The sequence below is a fragment of the Dipodomys spectabilis genome, unplaced genomic scaffold, assembly GCF_019054845.1.
Source record: "Dipodomys spectabilis isolate Male_0828 unplaced genomic scaffold, ASM1905484v1 ptg000004l, whole genome shotgun sequence".
NCBI lineage: Eukaryota > Metazoa > Chordata > Mammalia > Rodentia > Heteromyidae > Dipodomys > Dipodomys spectabilis.
Genome location: NW_024870681.1, coordinates 8,340,345 through 8,356,848, shown reverse-complemented (window position 1 = coordinate 8,356,848; position 16,504 = coordinate 8,340,345). Strand labels below are relative to the sequence as shown.

The window sequence follows — 16,504 nt, the reverse complement described above, 5'->3', positions numbered from 1 at the left end:
ACCCTGAGCTCTTCAGCTCAAGGTGAGCACTCTACCACTTGAGCCACAGCACTACTTCTGGTTTTCTGGTGGTTAATTGGAGGTAAGAGTCTTATGGAGTTTCCTGCCTGGGATGACTTTGAACCACGATTCTCAGATCTCAGCCTCCTGAGTAGCTAGGATTAGGATTACAGGTGTGAGCCACCAGCACCCAGCTAGATCCTATCTCAAAAATAAGCAGAGCAAATGTCTCAGTAATACAGAATTGTTCTGCCTAGCAAGTGCAAGCCCCCCCCCCCCACCAAAAAGGAATCATAATAACTACAAAGTACTGACTATGTCCTCTTGTCCTCTTGAGCATCTTGTTTTATGTTTTTCTTTTATTCTGTCAGTCCTGGGGCTTGAACTCAGGGCCTGGATGCTGCCCTGAGCTCTTTTGCTCAAGGGTAGCACTCTACCACTTGAGCCACAGTGCTACTTCCTGTTTTCTGGTGGTTGATCGGAGATAAGAGTCTCACAGACTTTCCTGCCTGGGTTGGCTTCCAACCACAATCCTCAGATCACAGCCTTCTGAATAGGTAGGATTACAAATGTGAGCCACCAAAGTCTAGCATCTTGTTTTATCTTTTTTTTTTTTTTTTTTGGGGGGGCGGGGGTCTGGTCGTGGAGACTGAGCTCTGGGCTTGGGCGCTGCCCCTCAGCTCTTCAGCTCAAGGCTAGCGCTCTACCACTTGAGCCACAGCACCACTTCCGGCTTTTTTTTTCTTTTTGCTTATGTGGTGCTGAGGAATCGAACCCAGGGCCTCAGGCATGCAAGGCAAGCGCTCTACCACTGAGCCACCTTCCCAGCCCTCTTGTTTTATCTTTACACTAATCTTTTTTTTTTTTTTTTTGGTTGGTTGTGGGGCCTGAACTCTAGGCCTGGGTGTTGTCCCTCAGCTCTTCAGCTCAAGGCTAGCACTCTACACTTGAGCCATAGCACCACTTCTGGCTTTTTCTACTTATGTGGTGCTGAGGAATCAAACTCAGGACTTCAGGCATACAAGGCAAGCACTCTACCACTGAGCCACCTTCCCAGCCCCTTTACCCTAATCCTATGAGGTAAATGCTGTCATCATTCCTATTTTATTGATGAAGAAACTGAAGCTCAGGTAAATCAAATCACCAAAGGTAACTTGTCAGCAGTGGTCCAACCCCACATTTGTCTGCATCCCTCTCCCAGCTTCAATTTCAGAGAGCTGGTATTTATTGTGTCCAGTGAATCTGCCTTTATGGTTAAGGGGGTCTTAGAGGAAGGGTCCACACTGGGCTTTTTCTCCCTGAATCCTGATTCTCTAGCACAGAGGAAACAGTAGTGTTTGTTGAGATTTTAAGTCAATCCCCCCCGGGGCCCTGTCCCTGCCTGGTACTGGGATTTGAACTCAGGGCTTCGTGTCAGAATGCTCTACCATTTGAATCATGCCCCTCATCCTCTTGCTTTTAGCTTGCTTTGAGATAGTGTCTCACTGACTGTCCAGGCTGGCTTCAGACTGGCAATCCTTTTTGCCTCCACCTCCTAAGTCTTGGGGCCCGCTGGCATGTGCCACCACACCCCGGCAAAGATTAAATCTTGTTGAAAATAAATCTCCCCTTCCCTGTGTCCTCCCTGTCCTCTCCGGCCTGCAGCCCCTGACACTTGGAACAACCTGAAGAGCGTCCTATGTGTCCAATCTCAGCGGAAGGAAGTCGCTTGTGACTTGTCTGTCCTGCGGCTTGTGACCTGCCCTGTCCTTCCAGGGAGGAAGCCCCTCCCTGGGCCCCAGGACAAGTCCTTCATCCGTACAGGAGGTCAGGCCTTTGTCCCTACTCAGATAAATAAACACAGCAGCTGAGACATGGCCGTTGGAGGTGCAGGCACAGAGCCCTACCTACAGAGATAGGCCTGGCCTTCCTCCTGGAGTCTTCGGCAGACACGGAGGTCAATTAGGACAGGCCAAGCTGTCTCTTTTGCAGGTGGTTATCCCACGGCCCTGAAGCAGGAGCCATGCCAGCAGGGCTTTGGGCTTCCTTACCTCTTCCCACTAGTAGACACAGAAGCTCAGGATTGTCTGAGGATTACCTCAAATTCAGCACAGGTACAGTCTGTGTACAGGTGTCCTCTGGAGTTCTGGGACACATCTCTGTGCGTGCATGTGCATGGAGACATACATGTAACTTACTACCCAGGATTGACTCTAGGACCTTTTTACTCACCTCTTCTTCTCCTCTCCACCCTTCCCCCATCAGATTAGCGCCGGCAACTGCGCAAACCAAAGAGCCAAGACAGGAAAGTTTATTTTCCAAGAATTATCTAAACACATGGAGAATATTTTTAGCCCCTTGATCCCACCCAAATGCCAAACCTAAACGGAGCCAGAGAGGTGACCCAACAGAGGTACAAAGCAATGTGGGCAAAGGGCTGCAGACTCTGCTGCAGATGCGTCTTCCCCATACAGGAATGAGGAAGATGGTGCAGAAGCAGAGGTTTGCCCAGATGCAGCCCCTGACCCCTCACCCAGAGTCCTCATCCTTACAATGGATGAATGACATCTCAACAGGACCGCAGGGAAGGCCCGCATCCAGCACAGAGCAGGCATTCGACAAAGGTGCTTCATATTCTGCGCTGGAACCTGCTAGAAAAGGGCCAGAAGTGGAGGTTTAGCCAAAATAGCCTCCTCCGGCCTGATAACTGCAGTAAAATGTGTGTGCTTGTGAGTGTGTGTGTGTGTGTGTGTGTGTGTGTGTGTGTGTGTGTGAATGTCCAGTGCAGTCAGCCTAAGGATGAAGAAAAATGGAAGTAGAAGCCGGGCGCTGGTGGCTCACGCCTGTAATCCTAGCTACTCAGGAGGCTGAGATCTGAGGATCGCGGTTCAAAGCCAGCCCAGGCAAGAAAGACGGTGAGACTCCTATCTCCAATAAACCACCAGAAAACCGGAAGTGGCGCTGTAGCTCAAGTGGTAGAGCGCTCGCCTTGAGCTGAAGAGCTGAGGGACAGCGCCCAGGCCGAGTTCAAGCCCCACGACCGACAAAAAAAAAAAAAAAAAGGAAGTAGAACAGGGCACGAATGGGCTCAGGCCTGTAATCATACTAGCTACTCAGGAGGGTGAGGTCTAAGGACTGTGAAACCAGTCCAGGCAGGGAAGTCCATGAGACTCTTATCTCCAGTGAACCACCAAAATAAGCTGCAAGTGGAGCTGTGGCTCATACAGTAGAGCATTAGCTCAGGGTGGGCTGGGAAGGTAGCTCAGTGGTAGAGTGCTTGCCTTGCATGCATGAGGCCCTGGGTTTGATTCCTCAGCACCACATAAGCAGAAAAAGCCAGAAGTGGCGCTGTGGTTCAAGTGGTAGAGCACTAGCCTTGAGCTAAAGGGTTGTGGGACAGCGCCCAGGCCCAGAGTTCAGGCGCCACGACTGACAAAAACAAAAACAAACAAAAAGAAAACAAACAGCTCAGGAACAGTGCCTAGGGTTTCAGTTCAAGCTCCAGGATTGGGGGAGAAAAAGGAAAAAGGAAGTAGGGCTAGAGTGGGCACAGATTGGACCCCCTTTGTAAGCAAGGGGTCTATTGCTCACCACCCTCATCCCTGCTGATAGCTGTCTTGGGAACCAGGTGTGAAGTTAGAGCATCTTCGAACAGGTTGGGAGCCTGGGGGCTAGGATAGATGGGGTGAACACACTCTAAAGAAGTTTCTCCAGATCCGATGTGTCAGCTGGGCCTCCAGACCTGGGAAACCAGACCAAGGGAGCCAGTGCCTACTCCTGAGGGCTGTTCCAGTGACTTTGCTAGGACAACTGTGCTGGACGTGACTTTGCCAAGCCCTGCTTCTGGGGCCAAAGGAAAAAAAATGGGGGGGGGGGGAGTAATGCTGGGGAGGCTTGGCCCCTGGACAAGTTGTGCTCATTCTGACTTTGGCTGGCCAAGTTTCTCAGCACAAAGCAGCGGGGCAGGACGGGCTGTGTGCCTCCACGTGGGCGCCTCCCCTAGTCTCTTGGAAAGAGCAGTGACTGCCTGGTTGTGTTGGAATCCAGGTGGGTAGGGATGAGGGAGGGGAGAGGTGAGGGGGAGCAGGAGGGACAGCTCTGACCTTCGAGGCCCACCCCGGGCCACGCTCCCCTCCACCCTGTCCCCCTCACCCCTGCGGGAAAGCTGACTTCCTGGGAGCCAGAGGAGAGCAGGCTCAGCATCCAAACCTCCTGCTGGCATAGGCTGTCTGCCGTTGCCATAGTGATTGCAATGCCAACCCCCAGGCATGTGGTCACTAGTAAAACAGAAGTGGGGGGGGAGGAAGAGGGAGACTTATTTTTGGTCACAAATGAAAAAGGGAGGGTGGAAAGGAAGGGGGAAGCTCTTTTTTCTCCCTCAGGGTAGGTGTCCTGAGCTTGAGGTGAGAGGCTTAGAGGTCATACCCTCCAACTAGCTATTCTCTCTACCCTACCCTCCACCCCCAACAGCCAGGCCTTCTAGGATTCTGTGTCTCCCCCACCTCACCTTCCTGTAGGGACACACCATTCCCCCGGCAGTCCTCAGCCCCACCCCTGGGGCTGAGTCTATTCACCCCCTCCCTTGCTTCTCAAAGCAACCTTGTCCTGAATGGTAAGATCTGAACCCAGAGCCCCTCATTCCTTAACATGCCAGAGCCCTGACTTGGCTTTGGACTGCCTGTGGGTTCCTTCTTTCCTCCTTCCTGCTTTTCTGAACTCTCCTATGCCATCTGCTTCCTCCTAGTCTCACTCTTCCTCCTCCTCTTCCTCCTCTCCTTCCTTGGACCCCAGAAGGGAAAAATTCATAGAGACATAAAAGTCCTACTGCTCTTCCAGCAAATTCTGCCTTAGGAACCTCTCCCCCTGCCCACCCCCTTCTTCTACCCCGCAGCCTGGCCCTCGCCTCCACAGCCCCTCTTCCACAGCACAGCTCTATGATGTCACCCGCCATAGGTTCCAGCATCTTTCTGGATGCTGCAAGGCCTGGATGGCCTGTGCCACCCCTCCCCCACAACAGACCTAGCTGAGGCTCTGCCCCCTCTTCCTCGCCATTTCCTGACAGGCCTCTTCCCTACCTGCAGGAACGCTGCTAGTCCAGATGGCTTCCCTCCAGTCTTCCAGATGCCACTTCTCCTGGCCACCCTTAACACGGTCCTTCCCTGGTTTATTCTTCTCCACAGTTCATTGTCTTCTCCCCCTCCTCAGGACCGGGAGCCACAGGAGGGCAGGCATTTCCCCACCAACAGACCACAACACAAATGCTCAACAGATAATGAAAGAAGGGCTGGGAAGGTGGCTCACACAGGTAAGCTGAGCTACTCAGGAGGCTGAGATCTGAGGCTGGCTAGTCAAAGCCAGTCAGGGCAAGAAAGCCCTATGAGACTTATCTCCAATTAACTATAGAAAAGGCCAGAAGTGGAGCCAGTGAGAGAGTGCTAGTTTTGAGCTCAGGAATAGCTCCTAGGCCCTGAGTTTAAGTGCCTGGACTGGCATTAAGAGAGAGGAGAGGGAGAAAGACAGGGAGGGAGAGAGGCACACAGAAAGAGACAGAAACAGGGAAAGAGACAGCGACAGAGACACAGAGACAGAGAGTGAGAAACAAATAAGCTTCCTATTGTCCTCTCTGCCTGTGCTGTACCCCAAACAAGGGACAGAGACAGCACCAGCTTCAATTGTGGCCTCCATCCAGCCTGTCCTTCCTAAGCCTCAGTTTCCCCTATTAGATAATGAAGAGCGTGGGTCAGATCTCTGGCCTTTGCCGTGATGATGATCCTTGGTGGCATCAGCCTCTCTCTGAGGATGGGATAGAAACAAATGAGGCATAGATAGGAAATTCACAAGGGCAGAGGGTGGCAGGTCCTCATTTGGAGGAAATCTCCAGGCTTTAGGGCCCCTGCCCTAGAACAGGGGGAGGGGGAGGTAGGAGAAGTTGTGAGGAGATAGAGACTTGCCAATGATCTGTCCAAAAACATCCATATTTTAATCATTCCCAAAGTTCACCCTAGGAAGCAGTAAGAATAGAAGTCAAGTCCTTTAAACAAGCTGAGGTCAGACGGGTCATGTAGCCAGCCGTGCGCCATTACGGAAGGAGGCTGGCCATCAGGAAGGTCAGTGTGGGGACCAACAGGGGCAAAGGCAGCAGCCGTCCTGGGGCCCTCGACCTGAACACCACCCGGTTTCCCAGGCGCTGCACAGGTCTGACGTTGTCGCTCATATTCAGTTTCTGCCCCTTGTCGTAGAATAGCTTCTGGGAGAAGGCCAGGATCTGCAGAAAGGGACAGGGCTCAGCTAGTGGGAGCAGGTGCAGCCACATTCCCTGCTGGGTGGGAGGGTGGCAGGGAGGACTCACCTCTCTGAAACTCCTCAGGAAAGGGGGCTCCCATTCAAGATCCCTCAAAGTGTTGTGAAAAGGCCAAGAATAAGGGATACAAGGATACAAGGGCACCGTACCATAGGGAGCTAAGTGCCCATGAACTTCCCCAACTCAGAGATGGGGGGGGGGCACCTGAAATGCACTCTAACAATTGTCTTCTCCATTGCTAGGCTGCCTTGCTTCTCAAACCTTAGCATGTCCAGCAGGGCGCTGGTGGCTCATGCCTGTAATTCTAGCTACTCAGAAGGCTGAGATCTGAGGATCCTGGTTCAAAGCACCCCTTCCCTAGGTTACTGGCTCCCTGTCCTAACCTGACCCACTTCCACAGCCTGCCCCTCAGCCCTCAACCCACAAACACACCAGGAGTTCCTTGAACCAGTGAGCTTCAGATTCCCTGGGGGCTCCCCACCTCAGGGGACCCTGGGGGACAAATAGACATGGCTTCCAGGGAGCCAGGTGGCTTGGCCTATGTGCTGAGTACCTGCTCCCTGTGCAGCTGAATGGGCTCCTTGAACACTGTCCAGATGACTGTCTCGTCGCAGCTGGGCGTGGTGAGTGAGCCCAGGTACCGGAAGTAGTCCTTTAGCTTCTCCCGGTTAGGGAGCAGGTCCATCAGGCTGCTCTCCCTCATGGTGGTGTTCATATCTGGAGTGGGAGACATGGTCCCTCACACACCTCCCTCTGACAGCAGCCCTCTCCCCTAGCTCCCAGACTCACCAGGTTCGGGGATGTTTTGTAGGGCCTCCACCAGGGGCTCGAAGCCCTCGTTCATCTTGTCTCCCTCCTGAAATGGGTGGGAAGGGGCTTAGAGGAGTCCCCAGGGCAGGTGGCTTCTAGGATTGAGGCTCTGGGCTCCTAGTTCACTCGAGGGTATATTCATCATCCCAGGCCTCTGCACACTATGCAGTGCTCTCCAGGATCTGAGGGATGGCAGTCCTACCTCCACCAGGAAAGCCAACACTGCGATCTTGTCTTCAGAGCTCTGTGCCTGGTTTGATGCCTCTGTCTCTTTCTCATGCACTATGTGCATCTGGTAGAGGGAGGGAGGAAGGGAGGGAGGGAGGGAGGGAGGGAGAGAGGGAGGGAGGGGAGAGAGAACCTGTGATGGGGCTGGACCACTCTTCCCACCCAAGGCCCCCAGCTAGGAAAAGACCCCGTACCTCCATAGCAAAGCGTTCCCCATCCAGGGTGTGCTCCGAGCCCCTGTCCAGCTCCTGGGACCAATGCAGGTGAAACTGTGTGGCCTGGTACTGTGCAGCCAGGCCTCCTCCAGACAGTCTGGCCTCTTTCCCCAGCAACACCATCACTGGGGGACACAGGATGGCCAGAGTCCCCACCTCAGTCTCTCCAGCTCCCATCCCAGCTCTACCCAGACCTTCCCCCCCCACCCCGCATCCCCCATCTCCCACCCTTTTATGGGCTCCAGCTCTGGCCTCCCCTTCTCCTGCACAATCCTCCACACCTGCTGCCTCCAAAGGCAACGCTGGAATCTGTCTTGGTTCCTCCTCTGCTTGGGATCCCCCTCTGACATCCCCAGGTTCTTCAGCCCTGGGCCTTACTCAGTCCCTTCCAGCTTCGCTCTGACCTCTACCCTGCCATGCAATGCAATAGCGTCCATCCTTCCTGGATTTCCTCTCCCCTCCCCCCCCCCCCCCAACTGACTGGTCAGAAGAAGCCACTGAAAACACAGTCAGGGAGCCTTCTCTCTGGACGCCCGTTCTGATTGCCCTCCTCATCCTCACTAGGTTTTCAGTCCCCATCAAAGTCTCTTGCACTTGTACCTGGAGCCAGGAGCCCGTGCCTGCCCCATCCCCCGACACCTGAGAACCAACCTGAGTGCCCATTGTTTTGGACGGTCCGCTTTTGTTTCTTGTCATAACCAAAGAAGGAGAAGTGTCCCAGGCTGTGGTTTACCTTGGCCTTGGAGCTCACGATGTTGATGGGAGACTGGCGGCTCTTATGGCAGTCTCCAGACCACTGGTCTGGCCCTGAGCAGGAAGGAAGAGGCTGAGAGTACGGGGTACCTCTTTTACTGCTTTTACCCACCCTATCCTCCTCCTCCAAACGTGGAGGTAAAGCCAGAGTGTGTATGGTGTGGCTCAGGGCGGGACTGGGCTTGCCAGTGGCTGTGAGCTGTGGGGCAGAGACCACCCCAGGAGCTCTCTCCTTTTCAACTATAAAACAGGAAGTGACTGCAGGCAGTTTGTGGAAGTATAAAGGAGATGCACGGAGAGGGCTTTGGAAGTTGAGGAAAAGAGCCCTTCTAGAAGGGCTGCTTAGGAGAGGAATCTCACTGTGACACAGCATTATCTGAGGCGTGGGAGGAGTCTCCTCCTGTCAGTCTGGATCCCCTTCCCTTAACACAACCCCAACATCCAGCAAGGATTGGGCAGGCCCTCAACACAGCAGGGCAGGAAGAAAGCTGGCCACAGGGGAATAGGTCAGAATTGAAGCAAAAAGTGCCCAGGAGGGCTGCTGTAACCCAGCAGTGAAGCATGTGTAAGACCCTGAGCTCCAGTCCCAGCACCACAAAAAAGAGGGGGAAAAAAGGGTCAAGGACCATCTCCCAGGCCCACCTGGCAGGGTGCCGCTGGACTACAACCAGCCCTCTATTGTGTTGGGAGAAAATGCAAAATGTGTTTCTCTCTTCAATGATGTTGCTGAATTCGTTCCCAGGGAACTTAGTCTCTCATGACAGGAAAGGCCACTCTATGTTCTCTGTTCTCCAAATACCTGGGGAGCAACTGATGGCTGGCACCCCTCATCTTCTCCATCCTCCCTGAACCTCCATTTCATCCGGAAAGCCCCCACTGCAGAAGGCACCTTCCCCAACACTGGCTCTACTCACCTAGGCAGTTTGAGTTGACCTCCTTGGCTTGAATCTCATAGCACCAGTGTTGTCCTGAAGTAGCTAGAAAGAGAATGTGAGACTTTCATGTGTGCACATGCAAATCTATGTATTTGTGAGCATCTGCATCTTTATCAATGTGTGTGAACTGTGTACACACCACTGTGTGTGTGTGCGTGTGCATGCATGCACGCACACACATGGGTAAATCAGAGGCTGGTGTTAAGACTGCTCTCTTGGGTTGGGATGGAGCGTTCTTGGGTGTGTGATGGCTGAGGGGTGGGGTATAAGAAACAAAGCATAGTGATCATAAACTGACACATTGAACCAAAAGCCCTTTGTACAACTACTTAAGGATAATTTAAAACATTTTTTAAAGCCCTAGGTGTCAGTGGCTCATGTCCATAATCCTACCTACTCAGGACACTGAGATCTGAGGATCACAGTTCAAAGCCAGGCTGCGAGACTCTTATTTCCCATTAACCACAAAAAGCTGGAAGTAGAGCTGTAGCTCAAGTGGTGGAGTGATAGCTTTGAGTGAAAAGAGCTCAGGGGCAGCGCCCTGGCCCAAGTATCAGAATGAAGAACAAGAAGGAGGCGGGGAGATGAGGAAGAGGAGGAGGAAGGAAGGAAGGAAGGAGAAGGAAGAAGAGAAGCTGGGTGCTGGTGGCTCACACCTGAAATCCTGGCTACTCAGGAGGCTGAGATCTGGGGATCATGATTCGAAGCCAGCCTGGGCAGGAAAGTCCTCGAGACTCTTATGTCCAATTAGCCAATGGAAAACTGGAAGTAGAGCTGTGGCTCAAAGCAGTAGAGCTCTAGCCTTGAGCAGAAGAGCTCAGGGATAGCATCCAGGCCTTGAGTTCAAGCCAGAAGACCACCAAAAAAAAAAAAAAAGAAAGAAAAAGAAGCAGAAGTAGAAGAGGAAGAAAAGGAAAGAGAGGAGGAGGAGAAGGAGGAGGAGGAGCAGGGGGAGGAGGAGGAGGAGGAGGAGGAGGAGGAGGAGGAGGAGGAGGGGGGAGGCGGAGGAGGAGGAGGGGGAGGAGGGGGAGGAGGAGGAAGAAAGTAGCAGCAGAAGCTTAGGCAGCTGGGAATGGTGGCAGCTCACACCTGGAATCCCAAAACTCTGGGAAATGGAAACAGATGGATTGTAAGTTTAAGGCCAGTCTGGTCTGTCTTCATATACATAGTGAGAACCTGTCTACAGTTTAAAAAAAATTACTGGAAGGGCTAGGGTAGGTAGCTCAGTGGTAAAGACCTTGCTTAGCCTAGATAAGTCTCTGCATTCAATCCCCAGCACTGAAAAAAAAAAAAAAAGTCCTAAGCTACCCATGAACCACTCATCCGGCTCATCTTACCTTTGGGTACCCCTTTCAGTGGTTTCTCTGAAGCTGGTCAGCTCGCCTCTGGGCTGGCCTGAGCATGCGCCATACCTTGGTCAACAACCCTCCCCACACACACTTTTTTTTTTTAGTTTTTTTTCTTTCTTCCTTCCTTCCTTCCTTTCTCTTTCTTTTTTCTTTTCTTTCTTCTGTGTGTGTGTGTGTGTGTGTGTGTGTGTGTGTGTGTGTGTGTGCCAGTACTGAGACTTGGACTCAGGGCCTAGACCCTATCCTTAGCTTTATACACTCAAGGCTGGCACTCTGACACTTGAGCCATAGCTTCACATCCAGCATTTTGGTGGTTAACTGAAGAGTCTTGAACTTCGCTGCCTGAACTGGCTTCAAATTGGGCTCCTCAGATCTCAGCCCCCTGAATAGCTAGGATTACAGGCATGGTGCCTGGCTCTCCTTTTTGCTTTTGCATCTCTCCCCTAAACCTGGAAGGAGGAGGCTCTGGTGAGGGGAGAGAACAAGGGAACAGGTTCAGCATGGCTGCTTTTTGGGACTGATGGAGGTAGAGGGAAGATAAATCTGTCTCCCCTTATGGCTCTGTCTGAGGTCAGAGTATCTCTCAATATACCAAGCTGTGCTACAGCTGTGGGCAATAAAGGAAATGCAGGGCCCTGTGGGTACCCTCGGATACTTTTCTGCAAACCTAAAACTGTTCTAAAAATAATCTATTAATTGATGGGAGGAAAGAAGGCTTGTGCAAACAGTGTGAACAAAGCATTTCACCCAAACCTAGAATTCTGGCTGAGCCATTTAGGGAACTATAGGTTTAGGGCAAGTCCCTTAATCTCTGTGAGCCTTAGTTTTATCATCTGCAAAATGCGACTGATAAACTACCCATCATGCCATGGAGAAGATTAACTGAGAGATGGTATAGAGTTTTAGGCAGCCTGGTGCCTAGTACAGTCCCTTCCCCCGGCTTCCCTCCCTCTGATGGCCTCCTCTCAGTGAGCAGATGGCCAGAGCTAAGTGGGGGAGGGACGGGAGAGGAAAGACATGGAGTAAGTTGGAAAGAATTCAGAGATGAGGAAATTCCTAAGAAAAGACTACACTCAGCTCGGCAACCTCTCTCCCATCCTGGTTTTTTTCCCCTTTTTTGCAATGCTGGGACCAAACCCAGGGCTTGAGACATACCAACAAACATTATATATCCTCAGCTCTTGGGTTTGTTTTTTTTTGAAGACAAGGTCTTACTGTGGAGCCTACAGTAGCCTCAACCTCTAGATTCTTTTGTGTCCAGTCCCTGAGCACCAGAATTACAGGACTATACCACCACACCCAATGCCCTCTCTCCTTGCCTGGGTCTGGGCATAGAAGTGCTCCCTGGAATAGGGACAGGGAGGGAAGGATGCCAAAGAAGGCCAGGCTCTTGGTAATGGTTTTAGGGAAAGTTCTAGGTTAGGAGAGCAAGTGTCTATAGAAGGTTGATTCCTTCTCTTGGCCCCCCAAGAGCTACTTTGGATTTTTGAGTTTTCTAGGCTCTGGACCAGTGTGCCGGCTGCTCTGCTGGTAAATCCTTTTTCAGAGATGCAAGGTCTTCCCCGTGAAGTGATGATCTATACCCCCGGAAGCTGCAGTGTGGGGTACCCCTCACATAGAGCAGTGGACCTGCACATCCAGGCTTTTCCCCTAGGAGAGCAGAGCTCAGAAGCTGCACTCTGTTCCCTTGGCTTCCTGCTTGGCTTCTTGCTTCATTTCTTCAGAGAGGGAATTCAGTTTTCTGAGCCCAGGAGCCCTTCTTCCTCATTCCAATAGATGAAGAATTGGTGGTCATTTGTAATGAGCGGCTCCTTTTTATGATCCTCCTGTGTGCCCAGCCCTGAGGTCCCAGAGGCAGAAGGTGCCTCTTTGGGGAGAGTCAGGCTGCTTCCCTATACTTCCAAGCTCCAAATGCCTATTCTGGGAGAAATCCCCATTTAGCCCAGAGTCATCCAAAGCTAGCTCTGAAGGGTGGAGCTCCTCACAATCCCCTGGAGTCCCATCTGGTCCAGGCCTTAGGAATTTGCTTTCCCTGGCTCTGGCTACATCTTGGTTTGTAGTGGTGACCTCTGATCCACCGTCTTAATCATTGAGACTTTTGACCTGCTTGGCTGAACACTCGTGTAAACTACCTTCCCCAGGAGCCAGGACACAGAAGCCAAGACAACACATTGGTGATGAAGCCAAGGCCAGGACAATGTCGTAGAGTGAGGGTAACTGGCTCTCAGTCAAGGAGGGGATTAGGGGTGCCAGTCTCCCAGAGGGCCACCCTTGCAAACAATTACCAGCCCACTGTCTTAGATCACTTCTAAGAGGACCTGGGAAAGACATGTCTTGGTTATTTGTTCATGTGCCCTGACCAGAAGTGGAGCTGCCAATCACCTTCACTTCTCAACCCCCCCTGCTCCATCTGTTTAGAGATGACCACAGCAGCTCTGGCTAATGGACCTTGCTCACCCCACCCTCTCACTCAGATGGGGGTGGGGGGGTGATTATCCTGAAAACCAACTCAGCAAAACCCAAGTGTGGCCTGGGCAAAGTCTCAGCACCTCCTGGCCAGGGGTCTGGAGCTCTGAAGGGGCCAAATACTTTCTCTCTCCCCTAGAGAAGATGCTCTAGGGATTTCTTCCCACGTGGAACCTGCACATGCTCAACCCTTATGGTGAGCTCCAATTAAAAAGCTCCAAGTCTTAAAAAAGGAGGTGTGTGTGTGTGTGTGTGTGTGTGTGTGTGTGTGATTAGCTGGGATCACTCCAGGCTCACCTGGCTCCAAGCCAGGGTAGAGACTATCATGTACTACAACCTAGCATAGCACTAAACACTTAACCCATTATCTTACTCAAATCTTTAAAACAACACCTAGTGTTGTTAAGGAATTACTTACACCGGGTTTTGTAAGTGAGAAACAGGGCAAGTGACTTATCCAAGGCCATCTGGCACCCAGATTAACTGCAAAGCATTTGTTTTCAAATATCCAACCTTACAAATGATTGGGGGTTTTGATGATGTATGTACCGATACCAGGGCTTGAACTGTGGTCCTTTGTGCTTCTGCTCTGTTTTGTTCAGAGGCTAGGGCATTAGCACTTGAGCCACATCTCCACTTACAGCCTCCCCGCCTCCCTCCGCCCCCCAAGATAAAAGTTTGGCAAATCAGGATTCTTAGATGTCAGCCTCCTGAGTAGCTGGGATTATAGGGGTGCCCAATGACACCGGGCTGGGTTTGTTTTTGTTTTGAACCTTCTGTTTTTGCTCTTTTCTTCTCATCTGGGATGGGACTTACTACAAGGCTCTCCTGAACCCCCATCATAAGAGGCCAGCAACCCCTCAGGGAACGCTTATCGCTCACTCTACCTTTCTGACAGGCGAAGCATCAGAGCCTGGGGCAGAAGTTTGGCTGGAAGGGACCCCAAGAGCCACTGTTGGCCTGGCTTGGCTGGGAGCTAGCGGATGGGGTCTGGGGCAGCCGGGAAGCTGCCAGCGGCTGGAATCGCCTTTAGCTCCTTATCAAATATTAACACGCCTCTCCCGCCACCTCCCACCTCGCAGAATAATTAAGAGCTCGGTCTCGCCATTAATCTTTAAACGAAAATCACCCTGTCCGGAAAGACCGGATCAGCCGGGGACTCGGGTCTCCAGGTGCCCCCCGCCAGGCTCCCAATCCGGCACCCCGGGGGCCGGGAGGGCTGAGCCTCAAACCCCGCGCCAAGAGCCCAAGACGGATGGTGAAGACAGAGAAATGCCAGGACCCCAATAGCCCTCCACTTGCAGCCCTCGGCGCGGGGATGGGGCGGGGGTGGGGTGGGTACAGCCACCGGCGGGACCCACCGGGGCCAGAAAAGCAGGCGTGCGTCGAGGCGGATCGCAGAAGCATCTGCATCTCGGACTCACGTAGGCGCTTCGCCGTGTGTGTGTGTGTGAAGGGGGGGGACCCCCACACACGCACACACCGCCCCCCGCACGCCCCCCGCACGCCCGCGCCCCGCCCGGCTCCCGGGGCGCCCCCGCCGCACGCGCCACCCCAGCCCCGATGCGCAACCCTGGCGTCCTGGCTATCCGGCGGCCGAGCCTTCTTCGCGGGGGAGCCTCGGGTTCGGGGCGCACCCCGAGGGCTACCTGGTAGCCCCTCACCTGCGAGAGCCAAGGAGCGCGCCGCGGCCAGGACCAGGCCGGCGAGGAGCAGCCGCATGGTGCGCGGGGCCCGGGCGCGGCCACACCGGGGGTCGCGCGCCTGCCCAGGACGCCGCCGGGGGTGTCGCGAGCATGCCTCCCCGGCTTTTATAGCCCTGCCGCGCCGGGCGGGAGGGAGCCCCGACAGCCGCACGCGGGGACGCGGCTCCGCCCCCTGGCGGGGCGGCCCCTCCCCGCCCCCAGCCCGGGCTCCCCGCCCGCCCCGACGACACCTCCGGCCCGGTGCGCGGGGACCCGCTGGTCTCGGGGTCCCGTCCTCGCCCAGGTTCCCCCCCGCCCCGGGGTCTGGGAAAGCCTCATCCCCGGGTACTCAGCCCACCGGAGTGACGCCCGCATCCCCGACTGGCATCCTTTTGGCGCCAGTGGTTCTGGAGTGGGTCCTTGGGGTGGTTGGGGGGGGCGGCTTCAGGTTGGGAGTGGGGGTGGAAAACCTTCGGAAAGATGGGGGGGGGGGGTGAAGGCTGTCCAGTGCTTTTAATCGATTGCTCCAGAAACGGGGGTACTGTGGAAGGGGGGACTCAGGCCGAGGTCGCTGATTCTTGGGTCCCCTCCCCTTCTTCCCTCTCTCCCCCTCTCCTCTCTCCCCCTCTCCTCTCTCCCCTCTCCCCCTCTCCCCCTCTCCCCCTCTCCTCTCTTCCTCCCTCCCTTGTCTCCTCTCTCTTTTCTCCCTCTCCTCTCAATCTTCCTCTCCTCTCTCTCTTCCCCCCTCTCCTCTCTCTCTTCCCCCCTCTCCTCTCCTCTCCTCTCCTCTCCTCTCCTCTCCTCTCCTCTCCTCTCCTCTCCTCTCCTCTCCTCTCCTCTCCTCTCCTCTCCTCTCCTCTCCTCTCCTCTCCTCCTTTCTTTTCCTTTTCCTTTTTCCTTTCAGGGTGCTGGCGATCGAACCTACGACCTCACCATTCCGCTCCAATGCAATCTGTAAGCACACCAAAGAGCCTTCCAACTTGGAGTCGAGCAGTCCCTACAGCTCCCTGGCGGGTGTTTGTGTGATGACCCGGGTGGGGAGATGGCGGAGGGAGGTGAGCGGTGAGTGCTGGGGATTATGGAGAATTCAGAAATGGTTGGCCCGGGAGAGGGAGGCCATGATGGTGTGAGAGGGAATAGCCTGGCTCCCATTACCCCCCCACCCCCACCCCGACCCAGCAGATGAGATGGAAGAGGCTCAGGGCTGAGTGGAAAGGGAAAGGGAGCTCCTCCTCCTCCAGGCTGGGGTCTCTTATGGCCTCTCTGCGTCCACGCAGTCTACGTGCGGGAAGCTCAGAGGGGTTGGGGAGAGGGACAAGGATCGGATGACCTTGAACCCTGACCCCCTTCATCCACAGGAAGCTCCACTTATGTGGTCCAGGCACTTCCTCATCAGTTGCCAACCTCTTATCCCCTCTCTGCCTTTGAACTGGGCTAAGGACCTCCGAAGGGAGGGGGAGCGTTGGCTCCCCCAAAACAATTCAGGCAAAGGGGTTTCCTCCTTGCTCAGATTCATAGCCAGCTCCCCCCTCTGGCCCAGGATCACACACGCAAACCCCCCCCCCCCCCCACACACACAGCCCTCACAAAGCAGCTTTGATCCCGCAGAGACAGGCAGGTGTATGTGGGGGGGGGGGGGAGGGGTTCCTATTGTCTACACTGCTTTAGAATTTAATCACCGGTCCAGGACAGGGACAGGGAGGGGAAGGATTCCACTCTCCTCATTGGAACCTTTGGTGCTTGTAGGACAGAAAAGAAAAAGTTCCTTTCAGGACTGAGCAGG

General features: G+C 53.9%; 1 protein-coding gene and 2 long non-coding RNA genes across 3 annotated transcripts in view; 1 reads left to right on the top strand and 2 right to left on the bottom strand.

The window, feature by feature from the left end:
- Positions 1-3,838, bottom strand: part of LOC122117127 — a 20,743-nt gene extending 16,905 nt beyond the window's left edge. Inside the window, exon 1 of the long non-coding RNA XR_006149092.1 lies at positions 3,722-3,838. This is a non-coding gene — a long non-coding RNA (uncharacterized LOC122117127). The remainder of the gene's footprint in view (positions 1-3,721) is intronic.
- LOC122117134 lies at positions 2,279-16,504 on the top strand. Its single transcript, XR_006149095.1, has 3 exons — positions 2,279-2,404; positions 10,259-10,265; positions 16,494-16,504. It is a non-coding gene; the product is annotated as an uncharacterized LOC122117134 (long non-coding RNA).
- On the bottom strand, positions 5,939-14,825 carry Ca4 (carbonic anhydrase 4). The gene is made up of 8 exons (XM_042690746.1): positions 14,701-14,825; positions 9,201-9,263; positions 8,185-8,340; positions 7,513-7,658; positions 7,293-7,382; positions 7,070-7,136; positions 6,834-6,997; positions 5,939-6,244 (listed from the first exon to the last, which is right to left on the bottom strand). The coding sequence occupies exons 1-8, from the start codon at positions 14,756-14,758 to the stop codon at positions 6,059-6,061; spliced, it is 930 nt and encodes a 309-aa protein (XP_042546680.1). The 5' UTR covers positions 14,759-14,825; the 3' UTR covers positions 5,939-6,058.

What these genes read in the sequence shown, in the direction of transcription:
- Ca4 (XM_042690746.1), bottom strand. Translation starts at nt 14,758, where the DNA reads ATGCGGCTGCTCCTCGCCGGCCTGGTCCTGGCCGCGGCGCGCTCCTTG. An exon ending in CCAAAACAATGGGCACTCAG is followed by an intron (nt 7,659 to 8,184) that starts GTTGGTTCTCAG and finishes TGTGTCCCCCAG; the next exon opens with TGATGGTGTTGCTGGGGAAA. An exon ending in TTCAGCTGCACAGGGAGCAG is followed by an intron (nt 6,245 to 6,833) that starts GTACTCAGCACA and finishes CCCTTTCTGCAG; the next exon opens with ATCCTGGCCTTCTCCCAGAA.